At 36.9% G+C, this 25261-nt stretch overlaps 1 protein-coding gene and 1 pseudogene across 1 annotated transcript; both read right to left on the bottom strand.

Moving 5' to 3' along the window:
• Window positions 1–1251: 1251 nt before the first annotated feature.
• Window positions 1252–13526, bottom strand: LOC116110968 (annotated as a pseudogene).
• Window positions 4309–24280, bottom strand: LOC116110969 (probable carboxylesterase SOBER1-like). The gene is made up of 8 exons (XM_031397180.1): window positions 24010–24280; window positions 23113–23165; window positions 22610–22733; window positions 22390–22511; window positions 21884–21991; window positions 21633–21802; window positions 13716–13720; window positions 4309–4353 (listed from the first exon to the last, which is right to left on the bottom strand). Exons 1-6 carry the CDS (start codon window positions 24260–24262, stop codon window positions 21713–21715), a joined length of 750 nt encoding a protein of 249 aa, XP_031253040.1. The 5' UTR covers window positions 24263–24280; the 3' UTR covers window positions 4309–4353; window positions 13716–13720; window positions 21633–21712.
• Window positions 24281–25261: the final 981 nt, after the last annotated feature.

Genomic DNA, 25261 nt, shown 5'->3' with positions numbered 1-25261 from the left:
ATTGGGCTTGTAGGTGTGTTCAATAGCCTCCGGATTAGTTGAGATACACACACAAACTGGTCTGTACGCCTATCCACCTATCTCGAATTCTCCCTAACCATCTAAGTTACCGACGAATGGTTTGTTAATGAATGTGTTCACTATAAATAATGGATGATGTAGCCTATTTCTCTGGTAAAATTATTGATAAAGGAAAATGTGAGAAGGGGTAAGATGGTAAAAGTGAGTGAAATTTTATGAAGAATATGAAAAGAATAAATGCTCTTGGAGAACCACAAAAGAGAGAGCTTGGATTAGAGTGTCATACTGTCATTAGTGGGGAGGACTTTTTAATGGGTCCTTCGCTTTAATCGAAGAAGCCTCTTGCTTTTGCCGACCTCGGTTATTGTGACACCTATTACATCCATAAACATTTTTCCATCCTGACCATTATACCCTCTGTTGTTTTTCAGTACTAAATTTAACACTCAGAAATGGAAATTAATTCAAATATATATTAGGCTTAAATTTTTTATAAACCAATAAGAAAATAACACGCGCGTAATACAAGTACAACTACAATGTCCGCAATAGCAATATTCCCTTGCAACATGGCTTCCAAGAGATAAATTTCTTTTTCCCCAAAATGGAAACTAATTTTAGGGTTTTCTTTATTTGGGTTCAAAAATTTTCCCAATCCCACACCATTTTCTAGAAAATAAATAAATAAAAGAAAAACTTCTACCTTGAGCGAATTTGAATGGTACTAACAGAATTCTGAAATGATCAAACTAACTTCAAAATGTAAAGAAACCTCTAATATTTGCATTATGGAACCAAATGAATGCCCGTTTAAGTTTTCGGATGGCATGGACTTGGCCGGTTTGCTGCCTGCGACGTCGCAAGAAGTCTGCTAAAAAACCCTAGGTGAACTGCGGAAGGATTATTGTTGAAACTTGCCCACTAGAACGATCGGCGAATTGATCGGAGGTCTAATTCCGATAAGAGCATTCATAGAAAATGTTATGGAAACAGTAAGATAAGAAACTCTAAACACAAATACAAATGAAGGTAATCAATCAAATGATCAATCACTTATTATATGTACAGAGAGGAGAAGAACTGAAGAGAGAAACATCAATATTGATGGGTTTGAAAGATTGATGCTTAAAAATAAAACTACCCATTTAATTTATACATTATAAAAGGGTAATATACAAGAAGCAAAAACAGTAAGAAAAACCAAAAATAAATTTGCTTCTCTTAGTAGAGAACAAATTAAAACTAGAATTAAACTAAACCCACCTCTTTAATCTTGCAAGCTTCAAGATTATCCCCAAACACCCCATATCTTTTCTCCAATAAAACTAACGAAGCGCTTCACTGAACCTCTCTCTTCTCCTTCTTCATCATGGTGGCCATCAAAACCCTTTTCACCATCTTTACAACTCGTTTCTTCCGAATACTCTGACTCAGCTGACTGGTCCTTTCCCAAACTCAACTGACGATCACTACTCGGCGGCCGTTTTAACTCACCCGAGTTATCGTTATTATAATTCCCACCACCTTTCTTTTTCTTATCCTTCTTGTTGCTTTTAACCTTCTTGTTATCGCGCAACAAATCATCTTCAAAAGCGTCGATGATCTCGTGTATCAGTTGGCGATTAGGCGACGCGTCCCACCTGACCCAGTAACTCATATAACATCTAAAACAATCGCAGTTGAAAAAAGGAGGATGATCGTTACTATTACTACTATTACTTTTACTTTTACCGAGCGAAGCACTCGCAGTCTTCTGGGTGTTGTTGTTTTTTCTCTGACTCTGAGAGTTGTTGACAACGCAGATGTTGTGGTTGGAGCAAGAGATGAGATAAGCTAAAACCTCTCTATCTTCAGGAGAAAGAGCCGCCGTGAGGGTGAGTATTGTGGCGGGAAGAAAGGACAGGTGATCGGATATTATTGGCGGAGAAGGATGAACCGTGCCTTTGCGGTATAGTTTCTTCATAGTTGATGATGATGAGATGGAATCTGGTTTAGACAGGGAAAGAGTTTCGAGTTTTATTTCTAATAGGGAAGGAGACTGGGAGGTTTGGACTTTGAAAGGTTGATAGATAGGGCGTTCTTCTTTTTTATTTTATTTTATATTTATGTTTTACCGTAATCTTGGGGTTGGTGACGTAGATTTGCGGGAAGTTTAAGGTGTGATGAAGGAGTATGAAAAGAGGTGGTAGAGTTGTGAAAGTGAGTGAATCGTGTTTGATAGATTTGAGCATCTTGAAGGTTGGTGGGGTTGATCAGTGATGTGATGGGACCTACTACCATGATTTATTATTTGTATTGTCCCTGTCTGTCTTCAGAAGTAGTCCCTCTTTATACGTCAATCGGGTTGGTGGATCTAGTCTTTCCTCTCCTGCTCTCCCATTTGGGTTTGAGTTTGATAGGAACACTCCACAATTTGGGTTGGGTTATGGATTTTTTATAGGCTTGGATAGAACTCTCATTGAAAAATCGACTTGTCAAAAGAGGGTGCTCAGACCTTTATAACCCATATGCCCACCATTTTTCTTTTCAATATGGGATCCTAATATTCACACACGCTTCGAGATCCAACGCTGTCGTTGGTCTTCTTTCTAGAGAGTGTCCGCTCTCATCGGCTACCTCGCCCTCATCGGCCTTTACTGCCCTCTCTTTGGGTCTTACTTCACCTAGAAGCCTATCAAAAACTCTCCTTCTCGACCCCTCGAGGGGCCCATTGGGCCCTACTGCATGAGCTCCAAGTCGGCCTCTTTACCCCTTAAGTGACTTTGCGGATCCCCTTTCCTTGGGATAGTAGCCTGGGCCCAAGGTCAGCTTGTCATGCGTGCACATGATCATGCTCTGATACCAATTGGTAGGAACCCATTCCAATAATTTAACAATTTGGGCTGGGCCATGGGTCTTTCATGGGCTTGGATAGAACTCTCCTTGAAAAACCGACTTGTCAGGGAGAGTGCCCAAGCATTTATAACCCACATGTTCACCATTTTTCCTTTCAATGTTGGATCCTAATAGAGTTTTTCTAATATCCAAACCCCCAAGCCCAACAAGAGCTTACATTACTGGAGGAGAAACTCAAATTCTCCAAAAACTTTGAGCGTCTCCCATGGATAATACCGTCTCTTTCTATTTTAGTGGATGAATGTTGTGTTGTGACTTGACCGATTGTTGCTTTTGATGCGAAAGTATGGACTGAAATTATCAAATACGGCCAAAAAAATATGTGTAATGTCTTGTGGCTTTTACACTTTCTGCCTAATTTTATTGACTTTTATGTTGTTTATAGATTTAAAAGTGACTCAAGCTTAAACAAGTGGAGGTAAGAGCAGTGATTAGGAACCTGGCCTGGCTTGGCCGGTTGAACCGGTTCAATCCTGACCCGAAGCCTTCATTAAGTCGGATTACAAATTTTCTTATTCATTCAAAACTCTAGAAATTAGGACATCAATTCACGAATAATTGAAAGCTAGAATGTTAGGACTTTTGAAGAGGAATGACCGGTGAGTTGAATGATGGCAACAATATCGATTTCTAGTGAATGAATCGACCAACAATTGCAAAACAATGTCACCAAAAAGAGCCTGTTGTCTCTAACGATTGGGGGGGCATACAAGAGAGGGGTGAAATGAGTTTTGGTCGGGAGGCTGCGAAGAGTATTTTCGTGGTGATGAGGAGTGTTGTTGTCATCGAAAACAAGCCATTTTTGCCAATGTCGACAATGGTGTTTGGAGTGTTTTTGCAAGATTTCAAACTTATAGTTACATGTAATTTTTATGGGTATTTTTATAGATTTCAAACCTTTAGACACCATTTTGACCTGCCGGTCAAACTTATTAAACTACTCGACTTGAGACCAATGGCCTAGCCAGGTCCCTGCACGGGTCCGATTTCTAATCACTGGATAAGAGTGGATAAAGAGCGAGCTCCAAGCCATGGTAACAGGACGTGTTATGGGAAGCTTGAAGGCCCCTCTTGTTCATGAAGTTTACAGGAGAGTTAAAACTAGCTTTGAATCTATGCCCTTGGATTTACACCATTGGAAAATGCGGCAACCTTTCATAGGAGTTATGGGATCATTTTCGGCAGAAAGGCATTCCAGGGCCAGTGGACTTGCCCTGAAAATTTGAGGTACAGAGAGGCCAGAACATTGGAAGAAGCCACAGGTTATCAGTTGCAATTGTAAAGTGTGCTCTAATCTGATTGGAAACTTAGTCCACTTCTGTGGTTTCAAAATTGTTCAATAAGTAGAAAAAATGCCTAATTGTTCACCGAACCAAAAGAGATCCAGTGAATTCAAGTTTTATTACCGCAAATATGCATAATTATCTTATAAAATTTCATCTTCCATTCATTTTAAAAGTAATAATCAGAATAGCGCCCATGACATAACCAGATGCAATTTCGATACTACTCACACCTCTAGGAAGAAACTACAGACGACTCTTGATCCATGATTCAAGATTCCGGAGCTCATCGTTGCTTATGGAGTGACCAAGACCAGGATAAGCCTACAAAATTATTGTAAAACATGTTTTAATAAAGTTCAATGATAGTAAGAGAGAATCAGAGAGTATCACATTTATTACCTTAAACTCGCAGCTACGCCAGCTGTTCAAGGAAAGGTGGACCTGCTTGTCCAGCCTAAACAATACGTTCTGTCAGCCATTCCATGAGACCACAAAATTGGAGTCTGTAATAGATTTCAGACCCCCGACCATTAAACCATGCAATAGCATCCATTATAGAAGTATAATTCAAAATGGCAAGTAAAACCTGCAGAAACTCCATGTTCCAACTTCAAACAGAGGTTAATCTACAACTAATTTAGATACTTGACCATGGTCTGAGGTCCATCAGCAAATAAACATTGTTATAATTGTCACACGTTGGCCATTTTCTCAAAGACTACAAAAATTCTTATCTCACAGCTTACAAACAGAAAGGCAAGAAAGGAGGTAGAAGAGAATTAAATTGCAATTATGGGGAAAAGGAAAAAGAGACAGAGAGAGAGACAGAGAGAGAGAAGAAAAGAAAGAATTTCAAAGCAATAATTATAGATGATTGATTTATAAAAGAAGCACCTTTGCATTGCAGTAAATTTTTAATCAAAGAAGAAGTAAAGGAATCCATCCGCTGAAAACTGCTCCTCCTCCAAGAGTTTTTGGGTACAACAGAACACTAGCCAATGTCAAGGCACCTGCAAATTGTTCATATCAGTTGCACCAAAATCACCAAAACCAGTAATGTCTTATTATGTGTCTCTGTGATGTCTAGAGAAACAGAGAGAGAGACCCTCCTGACTAAATCCACACACAAACACATTTTTGGATCTGTTCCAGCAGCTACTTCCTTGTCTATCATCACATGCACGTTCTGAACCGCTTGAGCACACCAGGTTCATTTCGGTGAATTCTGAGGGTCATAAACAAAAAACTCAAATGAATATCTGAACAGATTATCAATATCCAATAGAGGATCAGACATAGTCACGTTAAAGCTCTCTCCTCTAAGAAATTTCTAAGCATTTGCATGGGAAATATTCTCACTAAAGCTTTCAGATAGCAGAGTTAGCAGGTTATACCATCAAAATTTAACCGGCATTGCAGTAGAAAGAATAAAATAAAAGAACCCCAATTATGCATTAATATATTATTTCCTATCACAACCATTACATTAGATAATCTATAACAAATTAAATCAACATTTCAATACAAATCATCTAATAAGATGAAGGTTTGGGATATAACTTCCAAATAGAATAATCTATACAGTGGAATAACTTACAGCAGTTACAGGAATCTCATGAATGTCAAACCAGAAGGCATCACAAAGCCATCTACAAAGAGAAGCAAATTAAAGCCATAAGATATTGAGGAAGGAAAAAGGAAACATATCTTTATCGGATAAGTAAATATAACTATCAAAGTCGATATGAAGACAGGACAAACAACCATGTAACTATAGAAATGATAAGATCAAAACTTTTCCAGGTTGTCACAAACAAATAAGAAGTAAGAAATTCTCCAGTAAATATTTGACTCATAATTGATGACTGAAGAAGCTGCTAATCATCAACAGATACCAAATTGAACTATCTATATGAGCTTGACGTTGCTCTTCTCTATATGGAAAAAAAAAAAAAAAAGTTTGCTTTTTTAAAAAAGCATAAAGGAAAAAATGTAGGTACACAGCACCTCCCAATACCAAAATTAAGAACTTATAGAATAATAAATGCTCCATAATAAATCAGTAAACAAAATTTAATTCTTCATAGAAATTTCATCAAATTTGAGTTCTATGTAATTTCCTATCTAAAAGAAATGAATTTCACAAATGGAAGTTTAGGATAAAAATTATAATAAAGAATCAAGCACAAAAATAGCATCTTACTCTTGTCTCTCTACTTGATCACCTGTAAATTCTTTACCAAACTACAAGGACTCAAATCAAATAAACAAAATGGAAACACATCCATCATTTGCTCAATATAAAAAAAATTCGTAAACTACTAACCATCACATAGTTCCAAATCAACACCAGTTGTGAACTTGGATCACCAAGACAAAAACTTCAACAAAAAACACACAAAAAAAAACAAAACCCATTTGATGAAATCCACAAAAAAACTGTAATCACACCATAAGAAAGTCTTACAGTTGCAAGTGACAGGGTTGTTAGGAGCAGAAGGGAAGGACCATTGGTAAATTAAAATCAGGAGAGTGAAGAGTGTCTTGATGGGTTCATTGGCGGGGCCAGAGTACACCAAACCATGGAGCCACAGAACAAAGCTTGAGCCATGGAGTCTTGTTTGTGATGAAGTGGGTTTGGTCGGAAAAATAGTATGAAAAAATGGTGGTACAGAGGGTCACCGGAATAGAACGATCGGTTTTATAATAACATGAGTTGCCGCGGGTCTGGTCATTTTTTTTTTTTTGTTCAGTTCCACGTCGTGGGCAGATCACCAATGTTAAGTTGGGAATGCATGTGAAAAGACTCTTAATGCCCCTAATCCCTTCATATTGCCTAATAGATCCTTTAGATGCTTCTAGTTCCTCTGTTTTGGCTGCAGGCCGAAGTCCAGTAGAGCCCCTTTTATTAGGTCCGTAAAGGTTGACATAAAAATTTATCAGTTAGAAATCGAGTTAACGTTACCCAAATAACGGTATAACACTTGCTCACCCCCACACACATTTAAAATATCACTTTTACCTAAATTTATATTTCGACAGAGAATATAGAGCAAACTCAATTCAAGCCATTAAGGTTTATGAAAAAGGAGGTCAATGACTCTTAGTGAAATTTTTATTTGTTAGTTTGATTTATCAGAATTTGACTTGGGTGCGAGGTTGTACAAACTCTAATTGTTCATTGCTGAACGATTGGTGCTATCAACGAGAGTAGGGTTTGAAAGGTATAGTAAGTATGATGAGAAGAGATTGGTGGTAGTGTGGGTTGTAGCGATTAGGGGTGTTCAAAAGGGTTAACCGTCCCGAACCGAAAACCGAACCGATTTGGGAGAAACCGTTTTCTCTTTTGAATTGGATAAAACTTTTTTTTTCCCTAAATTAAATTGTAAACATAAATAATACATATCCAAATAAAAATTAAACATTCATACATATATTGACCACTACTAACAATTTTTTTAGGAATTAATTAAATTATTATTTTTATTTATATATAAATTTAATTATGTAATATTCATAACCGATTTTGGTTAACTGATTTTGATTTTTCAAACCGTAAATGAACCGAAAATTCGGTTTTTTGAATTTCTTTAAACTATATCGAACTATTTTGGTTAACCAATTTTTTGACTCGATTATCGGTTTAGTTACTAGTTCAGTTCAATTTATATTTTTTTGAACACCTATTAGCATGGCAAAATCAGAAAACAAATATAAATTTGAGTATTGAAGTAATATTTTAATAGAATACGGATGAAAATGTCAAGCCATATTAGGTGGAAAAACAAAAAGTCGTTTACTCGGTAGGAATATCTTCAGTGGCTGCTGCAATAATTTAGACGGTGCTAGAGCGATTGATTGTAGAATTTCCATAGATCTTTCCTATTTTGGGGGTAACGAACGAATCCTGAAGAGGGCGAGCCAGTCATCACTCTGTTCCTGAAAACGTTAGAACAGCTTCAAAAGGAGGACAGCTTATCACTGGAATTCAAGAAGAGGTAGAGTGGATCAAACGCGAACTTGAAGCCATGTTAGCTTTCCTTAAAGAAGCAGATCGTGGGCAACGACGGGATGGACTTGTTAGGGCCTGGGGTGGGAGGTAAGGAATTTGGTTTACGATGCTGAAGACATCATTGAAGTTTGTAATACATAGTAGTACGCTACGGTGGAATCTCATCAAACACATTCAAATGCGATATCAAGTCAATTCTAGATTCGAAGATCAAAAGAAGGGTACAGAGGTTAAGGAAAGAAGGGACCGTTACGGTATTCTCGCTCTGAAGCTCAGATTATTATCGCCCTTCATTAAGAGCACGGGTCAGCTACACCTTTTGCTCGGGAGGATGACATTTGGGAATTGACGATGATGTGGAACAGATTATGAAATCATCACTGGCGGGAAGGCCGAATCGTCGAAGAGTTATTTCGTATTTGGTATGGGCGGTTTGGGGAAAACTACTCTTGTTAAAGAATTTACAAGAGAGTTAAGGCCAGCTTTGATTGTCATTCTTGGGTATCTATATCGCCATCCTACGATTTAATAGATGTCCTTAAGGCTGTGTTATTCGAGTTTAAATCAAGCAGAAAAGAGGCAGCTTTGGATATAATGGACGACGTTAATGGGGGACAGTTGCAAGAGAGGACCTATCGTTCCCTGGAGAACAAGAATTACCTGTTAGTTGTGATGATTATGGGAAGCTCAACTTGGGATGAACTGAAGCAAGCGTTGCCAAGAGACCGAGGTCTGGTTATATTTATAAGGATACGGGATATAGCTTCAAAGGTGGAAGACAATTGCCACATCTACGAGCTGCAACCTCTTCCTCATGAGTTGGCCAGGGACATTTTCTGCCGAAAGCATTTGGGGAGGAGATGACTTGTCCTAGAGAATTGGAAGCATTAACGAGGCCATAATAGAAGGTGTGAAGGTTACCACTCGCAATTGTAAACCTTGCAGGTCACTGTCTGGACGGAATCAAAGCAACAAGAAAGCAGTCCTTACTCCATGATCTTGATGGGAGCATAACCACCGTACTGATCTTGAGCGACTAAACAAGGTCTTGGTATGTAGCTACAATCATACCATATTACCTTAATATGCTTCTTGTACATTGGTTTGCCTTGAAGATTAGAGATCGGGAGAAAGAGACTAATCAGAATGTGGGTCGCAGAAGGCTGGTCAAAAACTTCTCAGAAATCAGAAGAGGAAGTTGCCAACAGTTATTTTAAGCAGCTTATTGACAGGAGTATGATCCAATCCAGTACCTTGCATGCCCGAGATGTGTGTGAAAGCTTGTAAATTACACAATCTAATGCGTGAAGTTGCAACCAGATGTTCAAGGAAGAGAAATTTGGAGCCCATTGTGGTTGATAGGAATAATGAAATTGAAGACAGACAACGTAGATTTCAGTCTACAGCAATGCCGAAAATATCCCAGCAAATATAGGTAATTTGAATCTACGCTCCTTTCTCCTGTTAGAGCAACTGAAATGTCATCTTCTGCATTAAGAAAATTGTTAGCAGAACTAGGCTTGTCAGACTGTTGGACACAAGGAGTTGGTATTGAAAGTTACGGATGAAGTTGGGGACCTGATCAACTTGCGGTATCTAGATTTTCGAGGCACCATGATAAAAAATCTACCCAACTCAATGAAGAATTTGCGAAATCTACAAACTTTGGATATCAGAAACACAAATGTCGCACATTGCCTCATGGAATCAACATGCTTACGGAGCTGAGACATCTCCATATGGCAAGTTCTTTGAACGTGATAATAAGTTTTCTGAAGATACCTAAGGAAAACGTGTTTTTAAGGAACTCAGACACTCTCCGGCATAGATTGTGACCAAAATTTATGAAACAAACTGAGGAGCTTAACCAACTGAGGAAGTATACATTGGAGGAATTACAGGATCAAACAGCGAGAACTGGCAGTTGCTCTGAGAGAAATGAAGAAGTTATCTTCCTTAACAATAATAAGCAAACATCCGACTGAAAACCTTCAATTAAATACGCTTTTGAGGTCTCACCTCGTTTGGAGAAATTAATTGCAAGGGTCTCTCAGAAGGTTGCCAAGTTGGTTTCAGTCTGTAAATTGCCTTCGTACATTGTCATAGGGGTGTTCAGTTCGGTACCCTGCACTTTTTTAAGAATAGAAACGGAACCGGAACTGACGGTTCCTTGAAATTAAAATCAGAATCGGAACCAACGGTTCCGGTCTAGGTACCCAGAACCAGAACCTGTAACAACGGTTCCGGTTCGGTTCTGGGTATTTGTAAAATTACATGACCTCCAAAAGTTTTTAAAATCGCAAAAAAAACCCTTAAAAACTTACAAATACCCTCCCACCTGGGACTTGTTAACCAAAATAAAATTACAAATTATATCAAAATTACAAACTCCATTACTTTATAAAGGTGATTCTCAAAAGTCAAACCAACTATTTAAAGTTATGAAAATAATATAAATGTATTCAATTATTTTCTACAAAAGTTTTTATTAACCCCCCTAATCTTTAATTTTATTTTATATTAGTTTCGGTTCCTGGTTCGCGTTCCAAAAATTTGGAACCGAAACTACCCATGACGAAGGTTCGGGTAGGAACCGGAACCAAACCTAGGGTATCTGTCGATTCCGGTTCCAACCGGTTCTTTTGAACACCCCTAATTTTATTATTCAGAACAATTTATGAAGACGACCTTTCCCATCCTAGAACAATTACCCAATCTCTTGGCTCACTCTTAGCTATCTTCTGCATTTTGCAAGGATATATGTGCAGTTCAGGAGGGTTTCCTAACTCACATCTCTACGTATCCTTGATATACAAAGCTGGGAAAGATGGATGCCATCGAGAAGGCACAATGCCAAGCCTCCGCCATCTGCTTATTGCAAATTGTCTGATGTTATTGCAATTACCAGATGGCTTTCACCACCTCACAGCCTTCAGAGTTTAACTCTAGCAGGTATGTCTCAAAACTTTTCACATGCTAACGGCGATTGGAAACATAGCAGTATCCATCGCTCTTACTAGGAATGTGCCTGGTGAATCACGGTGGGTGCGCTGTGAAGCAAGCAGATCTACATGTCATGTAAGCAGGTCAAGAATGGGCAGTATATTTTGTTAAAGATGATGCAGCTATCAAATTCATCCTTCAATCGAGTCTCTTGATAATCACGAGTAATGTATCATACTTCTAATGAAAAAATTGCACAACCAGAAAATGCACTAAAAGTCTCATTTTTTCTTTACATGCAACTGCTTCTTGTCTCCCATAACTTGTGCTTCTATTTATTATTTATACAGAGTACTGTATATGTCAAAGAAACCAAATCAATATTTTTCAAATTGGGCAATTATTACAATCCTTGAGAGTCCCTTCATTTCCCAGTCTTCACTCAAAATTTTAACTGTAGGAAGGTGCAATTTTCAAATTACCTGGCTATGTCAAAGAGATGGTATTTTGTTGCAGCCCTCTGGTTTGCTCCTTTTTCATGACACTAAAGATGTAAGAACTATTGAATATGGGCCATAAGTGATTCCAGTGGGGGGTACGATGCAATGAAAGGCAAATGCGAACCTCAACCGGCCAACCCCTTACGTGGAGCTTGCCTCGCTTAGACCTATGTAGGGGCAGAATGTGTAATGGAGCTTGCTAGCTTAGACTCCATGTAGGGGCAGATGTGTAGTCTAGGTAGTGAATCGAAAAGTTAATACATACAAACTTTTGTATATAAATTGACATGATCATAAAACAGACACATCTTGATGATAGTACTATAATAACGATGGCGATATAATACTATTCACCTTCCACCAGCTATCTACAAATATCATTCATCCCTGGTTTGCTCTAGTTCTGTTTATAGTTTATGAAGAGGATTTCCAAATGAGAATCGTTTTTTTTGCAGGATACATATGCAGGATATGAGTTTTTGCTTCCAAAAATAACAGAACAATTTAGAATCTCCGACTTTACAGATGATAAGAGTTCAAATAATGTTTAAAAACCCCTCCAACTGTAGACTGAGAAAGTAAAGGAAATATTTTCAAAAATATTCCCAATTGAAAATAGAGGATTATAGGAACAATGAGCAGACATGGCAAACACATTACTCCAATTTATCATTCCAATGTTGAATCTCAACCTTAAACTAACTCCACTAATCAAAAGAGAGAGAGACATGGCAAATACACCAATATCAAGTAACAAATTTCAAGGGATACAATTTGGATCATGACGATTAGTATACAGTAAATATCTTTGGCCGGCGGATGCAAGATCCAGCCGTCATGCGCCAATACGGTGAACCGGACCCTCCGGCGGGTGGTGGCGGCGTGTCTGATTTGACATGGTGTTGGGGGTGTTTTGTTAACTTTAAGATTTATTATAGGGGGTGTTTGAATAACAAAATATGGGGGTCTTTTATAATTTATAAATCCTACATCGTAATACGCCCAATTTACTTTTTTTTAACTTTTTTCAAAAAACTTTTCCCAAAACCCCAAATTTTGACCAAAGAGCCTAAAGATTTTTAAAAAAAAAATAAATATATATTAAGTTATAGGAAACCGGTTTATTAACCGGTTTCGATTAACCGGTTATAGAAATAATATAAACTGGAACCGAACCGAAAACCGGTTTAACATTTTTTAAAACCGAAACCGGTTAACCGGTTTCTCGGTTCGGTTCGGTTTCCCCTTTTTTTTTTGCAGCCCTAAATACAAGTATACAAAATTTAATTCCTCATAAGAAATTTCATCAAATTTGAGTTCTATGTAATTTCCTATAAAAAAAATGAATTTCACAAATGGAAGTTTAGGATGACAATTATAATAAAGAATAACAAGCAACAAAAATAGCATCTTTACTCTTGTCTCTCTACTTGATCACCTTTAAACTCTTTACCAAACTCGAAGGACTCAAAAAATAAACAAATGGAAACACATCCATCATTTGCTTCACTAATAAAAATTCCTAAGCTACTAACGATGCCACAGTTAAATCACTTCCAGTTGTGAAACTGGTGGATCACCAAAACAAAAACTTAACACAAATAAAAAACAAAGACAGCACAAAAACAAAATCATTGAGATCACAAAAAACTATAATCCCACCATAAGAAAGATACTTACCATTGCAAGTGACAGGGTTGTTAGGAGCAGAAGGGAAGGACCATTTAGTAAATTTAAACTCAGGAGAAGTGAAGCGTGTCTTGATGGGTTCATTGGCAGGGCCAGAGTCACCCAAACCATGGAGCCACAGAACAAAGCTTCGAGGCATGGAGTCTTGTTTGTGGGGAAGTGGGTTTGGTCGGAAAAATGGTATGAAAATATGGTGCTACAGAGGGTCACTGTAATAAGAACAATCGGTTTTATTAATAACATGAGTTTGCTTTATATTTCCAATCAAAATATTAATTTAGGTAATAAAATGATATGTAAAAACCTACGTGCGTCAAAAGTTGTCTAAGCCATTCATGTGCAATCAAGACTTTTGAACCTGATTCTGTGTCATTCTTCTTGTTGGGGCATCCCTTATGGCCGACAATTATGAATCTGATTCCCCACCTCCATCTTCTCAGCCACCGCAAATGCCTAATGTTGTTGTGCATATATTAATATTCTCTATATATATATTGGGTGTATTTGGTTTGTTATTTTGGATAGAATTTTATGAATAATATTGGATAGTTGAATATGGTAAGTATTACGAGATAAAATTTAAAAATTAACAAAAAAATCTTTTAGATTTGCTAATTTAACTAAACATCCCAATATATAAAATTTTTGTAAAATTATAAAAATACCCCCACCCACCCACAGTGCCAGATTCTAGCCACTACCGTTAGAATCTGACCAGAAAATGGCGTTACGACGCAGACCAGTCAGATTTGGCCGGTCGTGTGTCAATATGGTATTTCAGAAAAGGTCAAATCTATGGCCAGATCTGGTCGTCGATGGCAGCAAAAGGCTAGATTCCAAATATATGGTCGTTGTTGTCGGTTAACGACGGCCATTGGTCAGATCTGACCTTTTCTGGCCAGATCCGTTGTGGATTTGACCGGAAAAGGCCAGATCGACGAATTACCGACCGGTTCTAATCGTTTCTATGCCGTTGTGACAGATTCCGTCGTCAGAATCTGGCAACTATGGGTGGGTGGGGGTATTTTTATTAATTTTTAAACTTTTTTTTCAAAAGTGTTTAATTAAATTAATAAACTTAAGGGGTTTAAAAGTAATTAAAAAAATAAAATAGTATTTCCCAAATAATTAAACAAACACCCATTATAATTGCTATCGCCATCAAATTTATTATAATGTATGTTTTCTTTTCATAAATTAGTTTTTCCGTTTGGGGAAGGGTCAATCTATCTCATTAAAATATATTAATAAGGGCAAAGACATCTTTCCATGATGGTATGTATGAGTAAGAGTAATCTTTCTTATTAATTATTACAAATTTACTTTCAAATGGACTTTTCTTAATTGTAGGCTTAGTAAGATTAATCGATTCGAAGTTCAAGAATATTGTCAGAATGATTTGTCCTCCACCAACAAATTGCTCATATTTTCGATTCAAACAAGAAGTTTGCAGTGTAATTTCCAATGGCTTTGATTGACAACATATTTCTTGAAAATATGAACTATATAAATGTTGATGATGTAAATCTACTATTTGACAGGATGTCCAAGTTAATATAGACAAATTCTAGCAATCCCATATGACTTTCATACTATTTTTCACCATTATTAACTTGACATCCTATCAATAATAAGATTCCGGAGCTCCTCCATGCTTATGGAGCTGGCCACAGAACAAAGCTTCGAGCCTAGTGGAGTCTTGTTTGGATGAAGTGGGTTTGGTCGGAAAAAATAGTTGAAAATAATGGTGCTACAGAGGGTCACCGTAATAAGAACGATCGGTTTTATTAATAACATGAGTTGCCGGTTCTGGTCATTTTTTTTTTTTTGTTCAGTTCCCACGTCGTGGGCAGATCACCAATGTTAAGTTTGGGAATGCATGTGAAAGAGCACTCTTATGCCCCTAATCCTTCATATTGCCTAATAGATCCTTTAGATGCTTCTAGTTCCTCTGTTTGGTACTGCAGGCCGAGCCGAGTCCAGTGAGGCCCATTTTTATTAGTCCGTTATAAGGTTGACAAAAAATTTATCAGTTAGAAATCGAGTTAACGTACCCAATAACGGTTTAATAACACTTGCTCACCCCACACACATTTAAAATATCACTTTTACCTAAATTTATATTTCGACAGAGAATATAGAGCAAACTCAATCAAGCCATTAAGGTTTATGAAAAAGGGAGGTCAATGACTCTTAGTGAATTTTTTATTTTGGTATTGTGATTTATCAGAATTTGACTTGGGTGCGAGGTTGTACAAATCTAATTGTTCGATTGCGTGACGATTGGGTGTATCAACGGAGTAGGGTTTGAAAGGTTATAGTAAGTGATGATTGAAGAAGAGATTGGTGGTAGTGTGGGGTTGTAGCGATTGGGTGTTCAAAAGCGGTTAACCGTCCGACCGAAACCGAACGATTTCCACGAGAAAACCGTTTTCCTCTTTTGAATTGATAAAACTTTTTTTTTTCCCAAATTAAATTGTAAACATAAATAATACATATCCAAATAAAAATTAAAATTCATACATATCTATGACCACTACTAACAATTTTTTTAGGAATTAATTTAAATTATTATTATTTATTTAATATATAATATTTAAATTATTACATATCATAACCGATTTGGTTAACTGATTTTGATTTTCTCAAACCGTTAAATGCCGAAAATTCGGTTTTTTGAATTTCTTAAACTATAATCGAACTATGTTTTTTTGGTTACCAATTTTTTGACTCGATTATCGGTTTAGTTACTAGTTCAGTTCATTTTTATATTTTTTTGAACAGCCCTATTAGCAATGGCAAAATCAGAAAACAAATATAAATTTGAGTATTGAAGTAATATATTTAATAGAATACGGATGAAATGTCAAGCCATATTTAGGTGGAAAAACAAAAAGTCGTTTACTCGGTAGAAATCTCTTCAGTGGTGGCTGTGCAATTAATTTAGACGGTGCTAGAGCGATGATTGTAGAATTTCCATAGAATTCCTTATTTTGGTGGGTAACGAACGAATCCTGAAGATGGGCGAGCCAGTCATCACTCTGTTCCTGAAAACGTTAGAACAGCTTCAAAAGGAGGACAGCTTATCACTGGAATCAAGAGAGGTAGAGTGATCAAACGCGAACTTGAAGCCATGTTAGCTTTCCTCAAAGAAGCAGATCGTGGGCAACGACGCGGGATGGATTGTTAGGGCCTGGTGGTGGGGAGGTAAGGAATTGGTTTACGATGCTGAAGACCATCATGATACGTTTGTAATACATAGTAGTATGACGCTACGGTGGAATTCATCAAACACATTCAAATGCGGTATCAAGTCAATTCTCAGATTCGGAAGATCAAAAGAGGGTTACAGAGGTTAAGGGAAAGAAGGGACCGTTACGGATTCTCGCCCTCTGAAGCTAGATTATTTATCGCCCTTATCTAAGGACACTGGTGCGCGTGCACACACCTTTTGCTCGGGAGGATGACATTTTGGAATTGACGATGATTGTGGAACAGATATGAAATCATCACTGGCGGGAAGCGAGCCGAATCGTCGAAGAGTTATTTCTGTATTGGTATGGGCGGTTTGGGGAAACTAATCTTGTTAAAGAAGTACAAGAGAGTTAAGGCCAGCTTTGATTGTATTCTTGGGTATCTATATCGCCATCCTACGATTTAATAGATGTCCTTAGGCTGTGTTTCGAGTTTAAATCAAGCGAGAAAAGAGGCAGCTTTGGATATAATGGACGACGTTAATGAGGGACAGTTGCAAGAGAGGACCTATCGTTCCTGGAGAACAAGAATTACTTGTTAGTTGTTGATGATTTATGGGAAGCTCAACTTTGGGATGAACTGAAGCAAGCGTTGCCAAGAGACCGAGGTCTGGTTATATTTACTTCAAGGATACGGGATATAGCTTCAAAGGTGGAAGACAATTGCCAATTCACGAGCGCAACCTCTTCTCATGAGTTGGCCAGGGACATTTTCTGCCGAAAGGCATTTGGGAGGAGATGATGACTTGTCCTAGAGAATTGGAAGCATTAACAGAGGCCATAATAAGAAGGTGTGAAGGGTTACCACTCGCAATTGTAAACCTTGCAGGTCACTTGTCTAGGACGGAATCAAAGCAACAAGAAATGCAGTCCTTACTCCATGATCTTGATTGGGAGCATAACCACAGTACTGATCTTGAGCGACTAAACAAGGTCTTGGTATGTAGCTACAATCACCTACCATATTACCTAAATATTGCTTCTTGTACATTGGTTTGTTCCTTGAAGATTATGAGATACGGGAGAAAGAGACTAATCAGAATGTGGGGTCGCAGAAGGCTTTGTTCAAAAACTTCTCAGAAATCAGAGAGGAAGTTGCCAAAAGTTATTTTTAAGCAGCTTATTGACAGGAGTATGATCCAACACACCTTACCTGCATGCCCGAGATGTGGTGTGAAAGCTTGTAAATTACACAATCTAATGCGTGAAGTTGCAACACCCAGATGTTCAAGGAAGAGAAATTTGGAGCCATTGTGGTTGATAGGAATAATGAAATTGAAGACAGACAAAGTAGATTATCAGTTACAGCAATGCCGAAAATATCCCAGCAATATAGGTTATTGAATCTACGCTCCTTTCCGTTTAGAGCAACTGAAATGACTTCTGCATTAAGAAAATGTTAGCAGAACTCAGGCTTGTCAGACTGTTGGATCTACAAGGAGTTGTTTGAAAGTTACCGGATGAAGTTGGGGAACTGATAACTTGCGGTATCAGATTTTCGAGGCACCATGATAAAAAATCTACCAACTCAATGAAGAATTTGCGAAAATACAAACTTTGGATATCAGAAACACAAATGTCAGCACATTGCCTATGGGATCAACATGCTTACGGAGCTGAGACATCTCCATATGGCAAGTTCTTTGAAGTGATAATAAAGATTTCTGAAGATACCTAAGGAAAACTGTGTTTTAAGGAAATCCAGACACTCTCCGGCATAGATTGTGACCAAATTTTATAGAAACAACTGAGGAGCTTAACCAACTGAGGAAGGTTATACATTGGAGGTAATTACAGGATTAAACAGCGAAGAACTGTGCAGTGCCTGAGAGAAATGAAGAAGTTATTTCCTTAACAATAATAAGCAAACATCCGACTGAAAACCTTCAATTAAATACGCTTTTGAGGTCTCCACCCTGTTTGGAGAAATTAAAATTGCAAGGGTCTCTCAGAAGGTTGCCAAGTTGGTTTCAGTCTGTAAATTGCCTTCGTACATTGTATTAGGGGTGTTCAGTTCCGGGTACCCTGCACTTTTTTAAGGAACTAGAACCGGAACGGAACTGACGGTTCTTGAAATTTAAAATCAGAATCGGAACCAACGGTTCCGGTTCCTAGGTACCGAACCAGAACCTGTAACAAACGGTTCCGGTTCCGGTTCTGGGTATCCTGTAAAATTACATGACCTCCCAAAGTTTTTAAAATCGCAAAAAAAACCCTTAAAAACTTACAAATACCCTCCCACCTGGCACTTGTTAACAAAATAAAATTACAAATTATAAATTCAAATTACAAACTCCATTATTATAAAGGTAGATTCTCAAAAGTCAAACCAACTTACTTTAAAGTTATGAATATAAATATAAATGATTCAAATTATTTTTCTACAAAGTTTTTATTAACCCCCCTAATCTTATTTTATTTTATATTAGTTTCGGTTCCTGGTTCGGTTCCAAAATTTGGAACCGAAACTTACCCCCTAGACGACTGGTTCTGGGTGGAACCGAAACAAACCTAGGGTATCTGTCGATTCCGGTTCCAACGGTTCTTTTGAACACCCCTATTATACTTATTCAAGAACTTTATTGAAGACGACCCTTTTCCAATCCTGAACAATTACCCAATCTTCTTGTTCTCACTCTTAGCATCTTCTGCATTTTTATGCAGAGATATATGTTGCAGTTAGGAGGGTTTCTAAGCTCAATCTCTACGTATCCTTGATATACAAAGCTGGGAAAGATGGATGCCAATCGGAAGGCACAATGCCAAGCCTCCGCCATCTGCTATTGCAAATTGTCTGATGTTATTGCAATTACCAGATGGCTTTCACCACCTCACAGCCCTTCAGAGTTTAACTCTGCAGGTATGTCTCTCAAAACTTTTCACATGTAACGGCGATTGGAAACGATAGCAGTATCCATCGCTCTACTAGGAATGTGCCTGTGAATCACGGTGGGTGCGCTAGTGAAGCAAGCAGATCTACATGTTCATGTAAGCAGGTCAAGAATGGGGCAGTATATTTTGTTAAAGATGATGAGCTATCAAATTCATCCTTCAATCGAGTCTCTTGATACTCCGAGTATGTATCATTACTTCTAATGAAAAAATTGCACAACCAGAAAATGCACTAAAAGTCATTTTTTCTTTACATGCAACTCTGTCTTCTTGCTCTCCCATAACTTGTGCTTCTATTTATTTATTTATACTAGAGTACTGTATATGTCAAAGAAACCAAATCAATATTTTTCAAATTGGGCAATTATTACAATCCTTGAGAGTCCCTTCATTTTCACCAGTCTTCACTCAAAATTCTAACTGTAGGAAGGTGTCAATTTTCAAATTACCGGCTATGTCCAAAGAGATGGTTATTTGTTGCAGCCCTCCTGGTTTGCTCCTTTTCATTGACAACAGATGTAAGAACTATTGAATATGGGCCAATAAGTGATTCCAGTGGGGGGCTACGATGCAATGAAAGAGCAAAATGCGAACCTCAACCGGCCAACCCTTACGATGGAGCTGCCTAGCTTAGACTCTGTCGAGTGGGGCAGAATGTGTATGGAGCTTGCCTAGCTTAATCCATGTAGGGCAGAATGTGTAGTCTAGGAGTGAATCGAAAAGTTAATACATACAAACTTTTGTATATAAATTGACAGATCATAAAACAGAACATCATCTTGATGATAGTACTATAATAACGATGGCGATAAAATACTATTACCTTCCACCAGCTATCTACAAATATAATCATCCCTGGTTTGCTCTAGTTTCTTGTTTATAGTTTAATGAAGAGGATTTCCAAATAGGAATCGTTTTTTTTTTGCAGGTACATATGCAGGATGAGTTTTGCCTTCCAAAAATAAACAGAACATTTAGGAATTCTCCGACTTTACAGATGATAAGAGTTCAAATAATGTTTAAAAACCCCCCAACTGTAAATGGAGAAAGTAAAGGAAATATTTTCAAAAATATTCCCAATTGAAAATAGAGGATTATAGGAACATGAGCAACATGGCCAACACAATTACTCCAATTATCATTCCAATTGTGAATCTCAACCTTAACTAACTCCATAATCAAAAGAGCAGAGACATGGCAAATACACCAATATCAAGTAACAAGAATTTCAAGGGATACAATTGGATCATGACAGATATTATACAGAAATATATCTTGGTCCGGTGATGGCAAGATCCAGCCGGTCATGCGCCAATACGGTGAACCCGGCCACCCTCCGGCGGTGGTGGCCGGCTGTTCTGTATTTGACATTGGTTGGGGGTTGTTTTTGTTAACTTTTAAGATTTATTATGGGGGTGTTTTGTAAATAAACAATATAGGGGGTCTTTTATTAATTTATAATCCTACATCGTAATACCCGCCCAATTTAACTTTTTTTTTAACTTTTTTCAAAAAACTTTTCCCAAAACCCCAAATTTAACCAAACAGCAGAAGCCTAAAAATTTTTAAAAATTAAAATATATTATTATATTAAGTTATAGGAAAACCGGTTTATTAAACCGGTTTCGATAACGGTTATAGAAATAATATAAACTGGAAACCGAACCGAAACCGGTTTAACAATTTTTTAAAACCGAAACGGTTAACCGGTTTCCGGTCCGGTTCGGTTTCCTTTTTTTTTTGCAGCCCTAAATACAAGTATACAAAATTTAATTCCTCAAAGAAATTTCATCAAATTTGAGTTCTATGTATAATTCCTATTCTAAAAAAAATGAATTTCACAAATGGAAGTTTAGGATGACACATTATAATAAAGAATCAGCAACAACAAAATGCATCTTTACTTTGTCTCTCTACTTGATCCTTTAAACTCTTTACCAAACTCGAAGGACTCAAATCAAATAAAAACAAATGGAAACACATCCATCATTTGCTTCACTAATAAAAAATTCCTAAAGTACTATACGACGCACAGTTCCAAATCAACTCCAGTTGTTGAAACTTGGATCACCAAGACAAAAAACTTTAACAAAAACAACAAACAGCACAAAAAACAAAATGACAGAAATCCAAAAAACACTCTCCAATTCATTTTAACAAGTAATAATCAGAATAGCGCCTATGACATAACCAGATGCAATTTCGATACTACTCACACCTCTAGGAAGAACTACTCAGACGACTCTTGATCCATGATTCAAGATTCCGGAGCTCATCGTTGCTTATGGAGTGACCAAGACCAGGATAAGCCTACAAAATTATTGTAAAACAATGTTTTAATAAAGTTCAATGATAGTAAGAGAGAATCAGAGAGAGTATCACATTTATTACCTTAAACTCGCAGCTTACGCCAGCTTGTTCAAGGAAAGGTGGACCTGCTTGTCCAGCCTCAAACAATACTGTTCTGTCAGCCATTCCATGAGACCACAAAATTGGAGTCTGTAATAGATTTCAGACCCCAGACCATTAAACCATGCAATAGCATCCCATTATAGAAGTATAATTCAAAATGGCAAGTAAAACCTGCAGAAAATGCATGCTTCCAACTTCAAAAAGAGGTTAATCTAAAACTAATTTAGATACTTGACCATGGATCTGAGGTCCATCAGCAAATAAACATTGTTATAATTGTCACCAGTTGGCCATTTCTCTAAAGACTACAAAAATTCTTATCTCACATGCTTACAAACAGAAAGGCAAGAAAGGAGGTAGAAGAGAATTAAATTGCAATTATGGGGAAAAAGGAAAAAGAGACAGAGAGAGAGACAGAGAGAGAGAAGAAAAGAAAGAATTTCAAAGCAATAATTATAGATGATTGATATTTATAAAAGAAGCACCTTTCTTGCATCTGCAGTAAATTTTTCAATCAAAGAAGAATTGAAAGGAATCCATCCGCTGAAAACTGCTCCTCCTCCAAGAGTTTTTGGGTACAACAGAACACTAGCCAATGTCAAGGCACCTGCAAATTGTTCATATCAGTTGCACCAAAATCACCAAAACCAGTAATGTCTTATTTATGTGTCTCTGTGAATGTCTAGAAGAAACAGAGAGAGAGACCTCCTTGACTAAATCCACACACAAACACATTTTTTGGATCTGTTCCAGCAGCTACTTCCTTGTCTATCATCACATGCACGTTCTGAACCGCTTTGAGCACACCAGGTTCATCTTTCGGTGAATTCTGAGGGTCATAAACAAAAAACTCAAATGAATATCTGAACAGATTATCAATATCCAATAGAGGATCAGACACTAGTCACGTTAAAGCTCTCTCCTCTAAGAAATTTCTAAGCATTTGCATGGGATAATATTCTCACTAAAGCTTTCAGATAGCAGAGTTAGCAGGTTATACCATCAAAATTTAACCGGCATTGCAGTAGAAAGAATAAATAAAAAGAACCCCAATTCATGCATTAATATATTATTTCCTTATCACAACCATTACATTAAGATAAATCTATAACAAATTAAATCAACATTTCAATACAATATCATCTAATAAGATGAAGGTTTGGGATATAACTTCCAAATAAAATAATCTATAAAGTGGAATAACTTACAGCAGTTACAGGAATCTCATGAATGTCAAACCAAGAAGGCATCACAAAGCCATCTACAAAGAGAAGCAAATTAAAGCCATAAGATATTGCAGGAAGGAAAAAGGAAACATATCTTTATCGGAATAAGTAAATATTAACTTATCAAAGTCGATATGAAGACAGGACAAAACAACCATGTAACTATAGAAATGATTAAGATCAAAACTTTTCCAGGTTGTCACAAACAAATAAGAAGTAAGAACTTTTCTCCAGTAAATATTTGACCTCATAATTGATGACTGAAGAAGCTGCTAATCATCAACAGATACCAAATTGAAACTATCTATATGAGCTTGACGTTGCTTCTTCTCTATATGGAAAAAAAAAAAAAAAAAGTTTGCTTTTTTAAAAAAGCATAAAGGAAAAAATGTAGGTAAACACGCACCTCCCAATACCAAAATTAAGAACTTATAGCAATAATAATATGCTCCATAATAAATACAAGTAAACAAAATTTAATTCTTCATAAGAAATTTCATCAAATTTGAGTTCTATGTAATTTCCTATTCTAAAAGAAATGAATTTCACAAATGGAAGTTTAGGATAAAAATTATAATAAAGAATCAAGCAACAAAAATAGCATCTTTACTCTTGTCTCTCTACTTGATCACCTTTAAATTCTTTACCAAACTCCAAGGACTCAAATCAAATAAACAAAATGGAAACACATCCATCATTTGCTTCACTTATAAAAAAATTCGTAAACCTACTAACCATCACATAGTTCCAAATCAACCACCAGTTGTGAAACTTGGATCACCAAGACAAAAACTTCAACAAAAATACACAACAAAAAACAAAACCCATTTGATGAAATCCACAAAAAAACTGTAATCACACCATAAGAAAGATACTTACAGTTGCAAGTGACAGGGTTGTTAGGAGCAGAAGGGAAGGACCATTTGGTAAATTTAAACTCAGGAGAAGTGAAGAGTGTCTTGATGGGTTCATTGGCGGGGCCAGAGTCACCCAAACCATGGAGCCACAGAACAAAGCTTCGAGCCATGGAGTCTTGTTTGTGATGAAGTGGGTTTGGTCGGAAAAATAGTATGAAAATAATGGTGCTACAGAGGGTCACCGTAATAAGAACGATCGGTTTTATTAATAACATGAGTTGCCGCGGTTCTGGTCATTTTTTTTTTTTTTGTTCAGTTCCCACGTCGTGGGCAGATCACCAATGTTAAGTTTGGGAATGCATGTGAAAAGACTCTTAATGCCCCTAATCCCTTCATATTGCCTAATAGATCCTTTTAGATGCTTCTAGTTCCTCTGTTTTGGTACTGCAGGCCGAAGTCCAGTAGAGGCCCATTTTTATTAGGTCCGTTATAAGGTTGACATAAAAATTTATCAGTTAGAAATCGAGTTAACGTTACCCAAATAACGGTTTAATAACACTTGCTCACCCCCACACACATTTAAAATATCACTTTTACCTAAATTTATATTTCGACAGAGAATATAGAGCAAACTCAATTCAAGCCATTAAGGTTTATGAAAAAGGGAGGTCAATGACTCTTAGTGAAATTTTTTATTTTGGTAGTTGTGATTTATCAGAATTTGACTTGGGTGCGAGGTTGTACAAACTCTAATTGTTCGATTGCTGACGATTGGTGCTATCAACGAGAGTAGGGTTTGAAAGGTTATAGTAAGTGATGATTGAAGAAGAGATTGGTGGTAGTGTGGGGTTGTAGCGATTAGGGGTGTTCAAAAGCGGTTAACCGTCCCGAACCGAAACCGAACCGATTTGGGAGAAAACCGTTTTCCTCTTTTGAATTGGATAAAACTTTTTTTTTTCCCTAAATTAAATTGTAAACATAAATAATACATATCCAAATAAAAATTAAACATTCATACATATCTATTGACCACTACTAACAATTTTTTTAGGAATTTAATTTAAATTATTATTATTTTATTTAATATATAATATTTAAATTATGTACATATCATAACCGATTTTGGTTAACTGATTTTGATTTTTTCTCAAACCGTTAAATGAACCGAAAATTCGGTTTTTTGAATTTCTTAAACTATAATCGAACTATTTTTTTGGTTAACCAATTTTTTGACTCGATTATCGGTTTAGTTACTAGTTCAGTTCAATTTTTAT

Source organism: Pistacia vera, unplaced genomic scaffold (genome assembly GCF_008641045.1).
Source record: "Pistacia vera cultivar Batoury unplaced genomic scaffold, PisVer_v2 Contig621, whole genome shotgun sequence".
Classification (NCBI taxonomy): Eukaryota; Viridiplantae; Streptophyta; class Magnoliopsida; order Sapindales; family Anacardiaceae; genus Pistacia; species Pistacia vera.
This window is presented reverse-complemented; position numbering and strand designations above follow the sequence as displayed.

Bases quoted from the DNA above. Each gene is read 5' to 3' on its own strand.
- LOC116110969 (XM_031397180.1), bottom strand. From the start codon at position 24,262: ATGTTATTAATAAAACCGATCGTTCTTATTACGGTGACCCTCTGTAGC. The intron at 23,166-24,009 runs GTAAGTATCTTT...TTCTCTTTGTAG, and splicing joins CAACCCTGTCACTTGCAACT to ATGGCTTTGTGATGCCTTCT. The intron at 22,734-23,112 runs GTAAGTTATTCC...TATGACCCTCAG, and splicing joins ATGAGATTCCTGTAACTGCT to AATTCACCGAAAGATGAACC.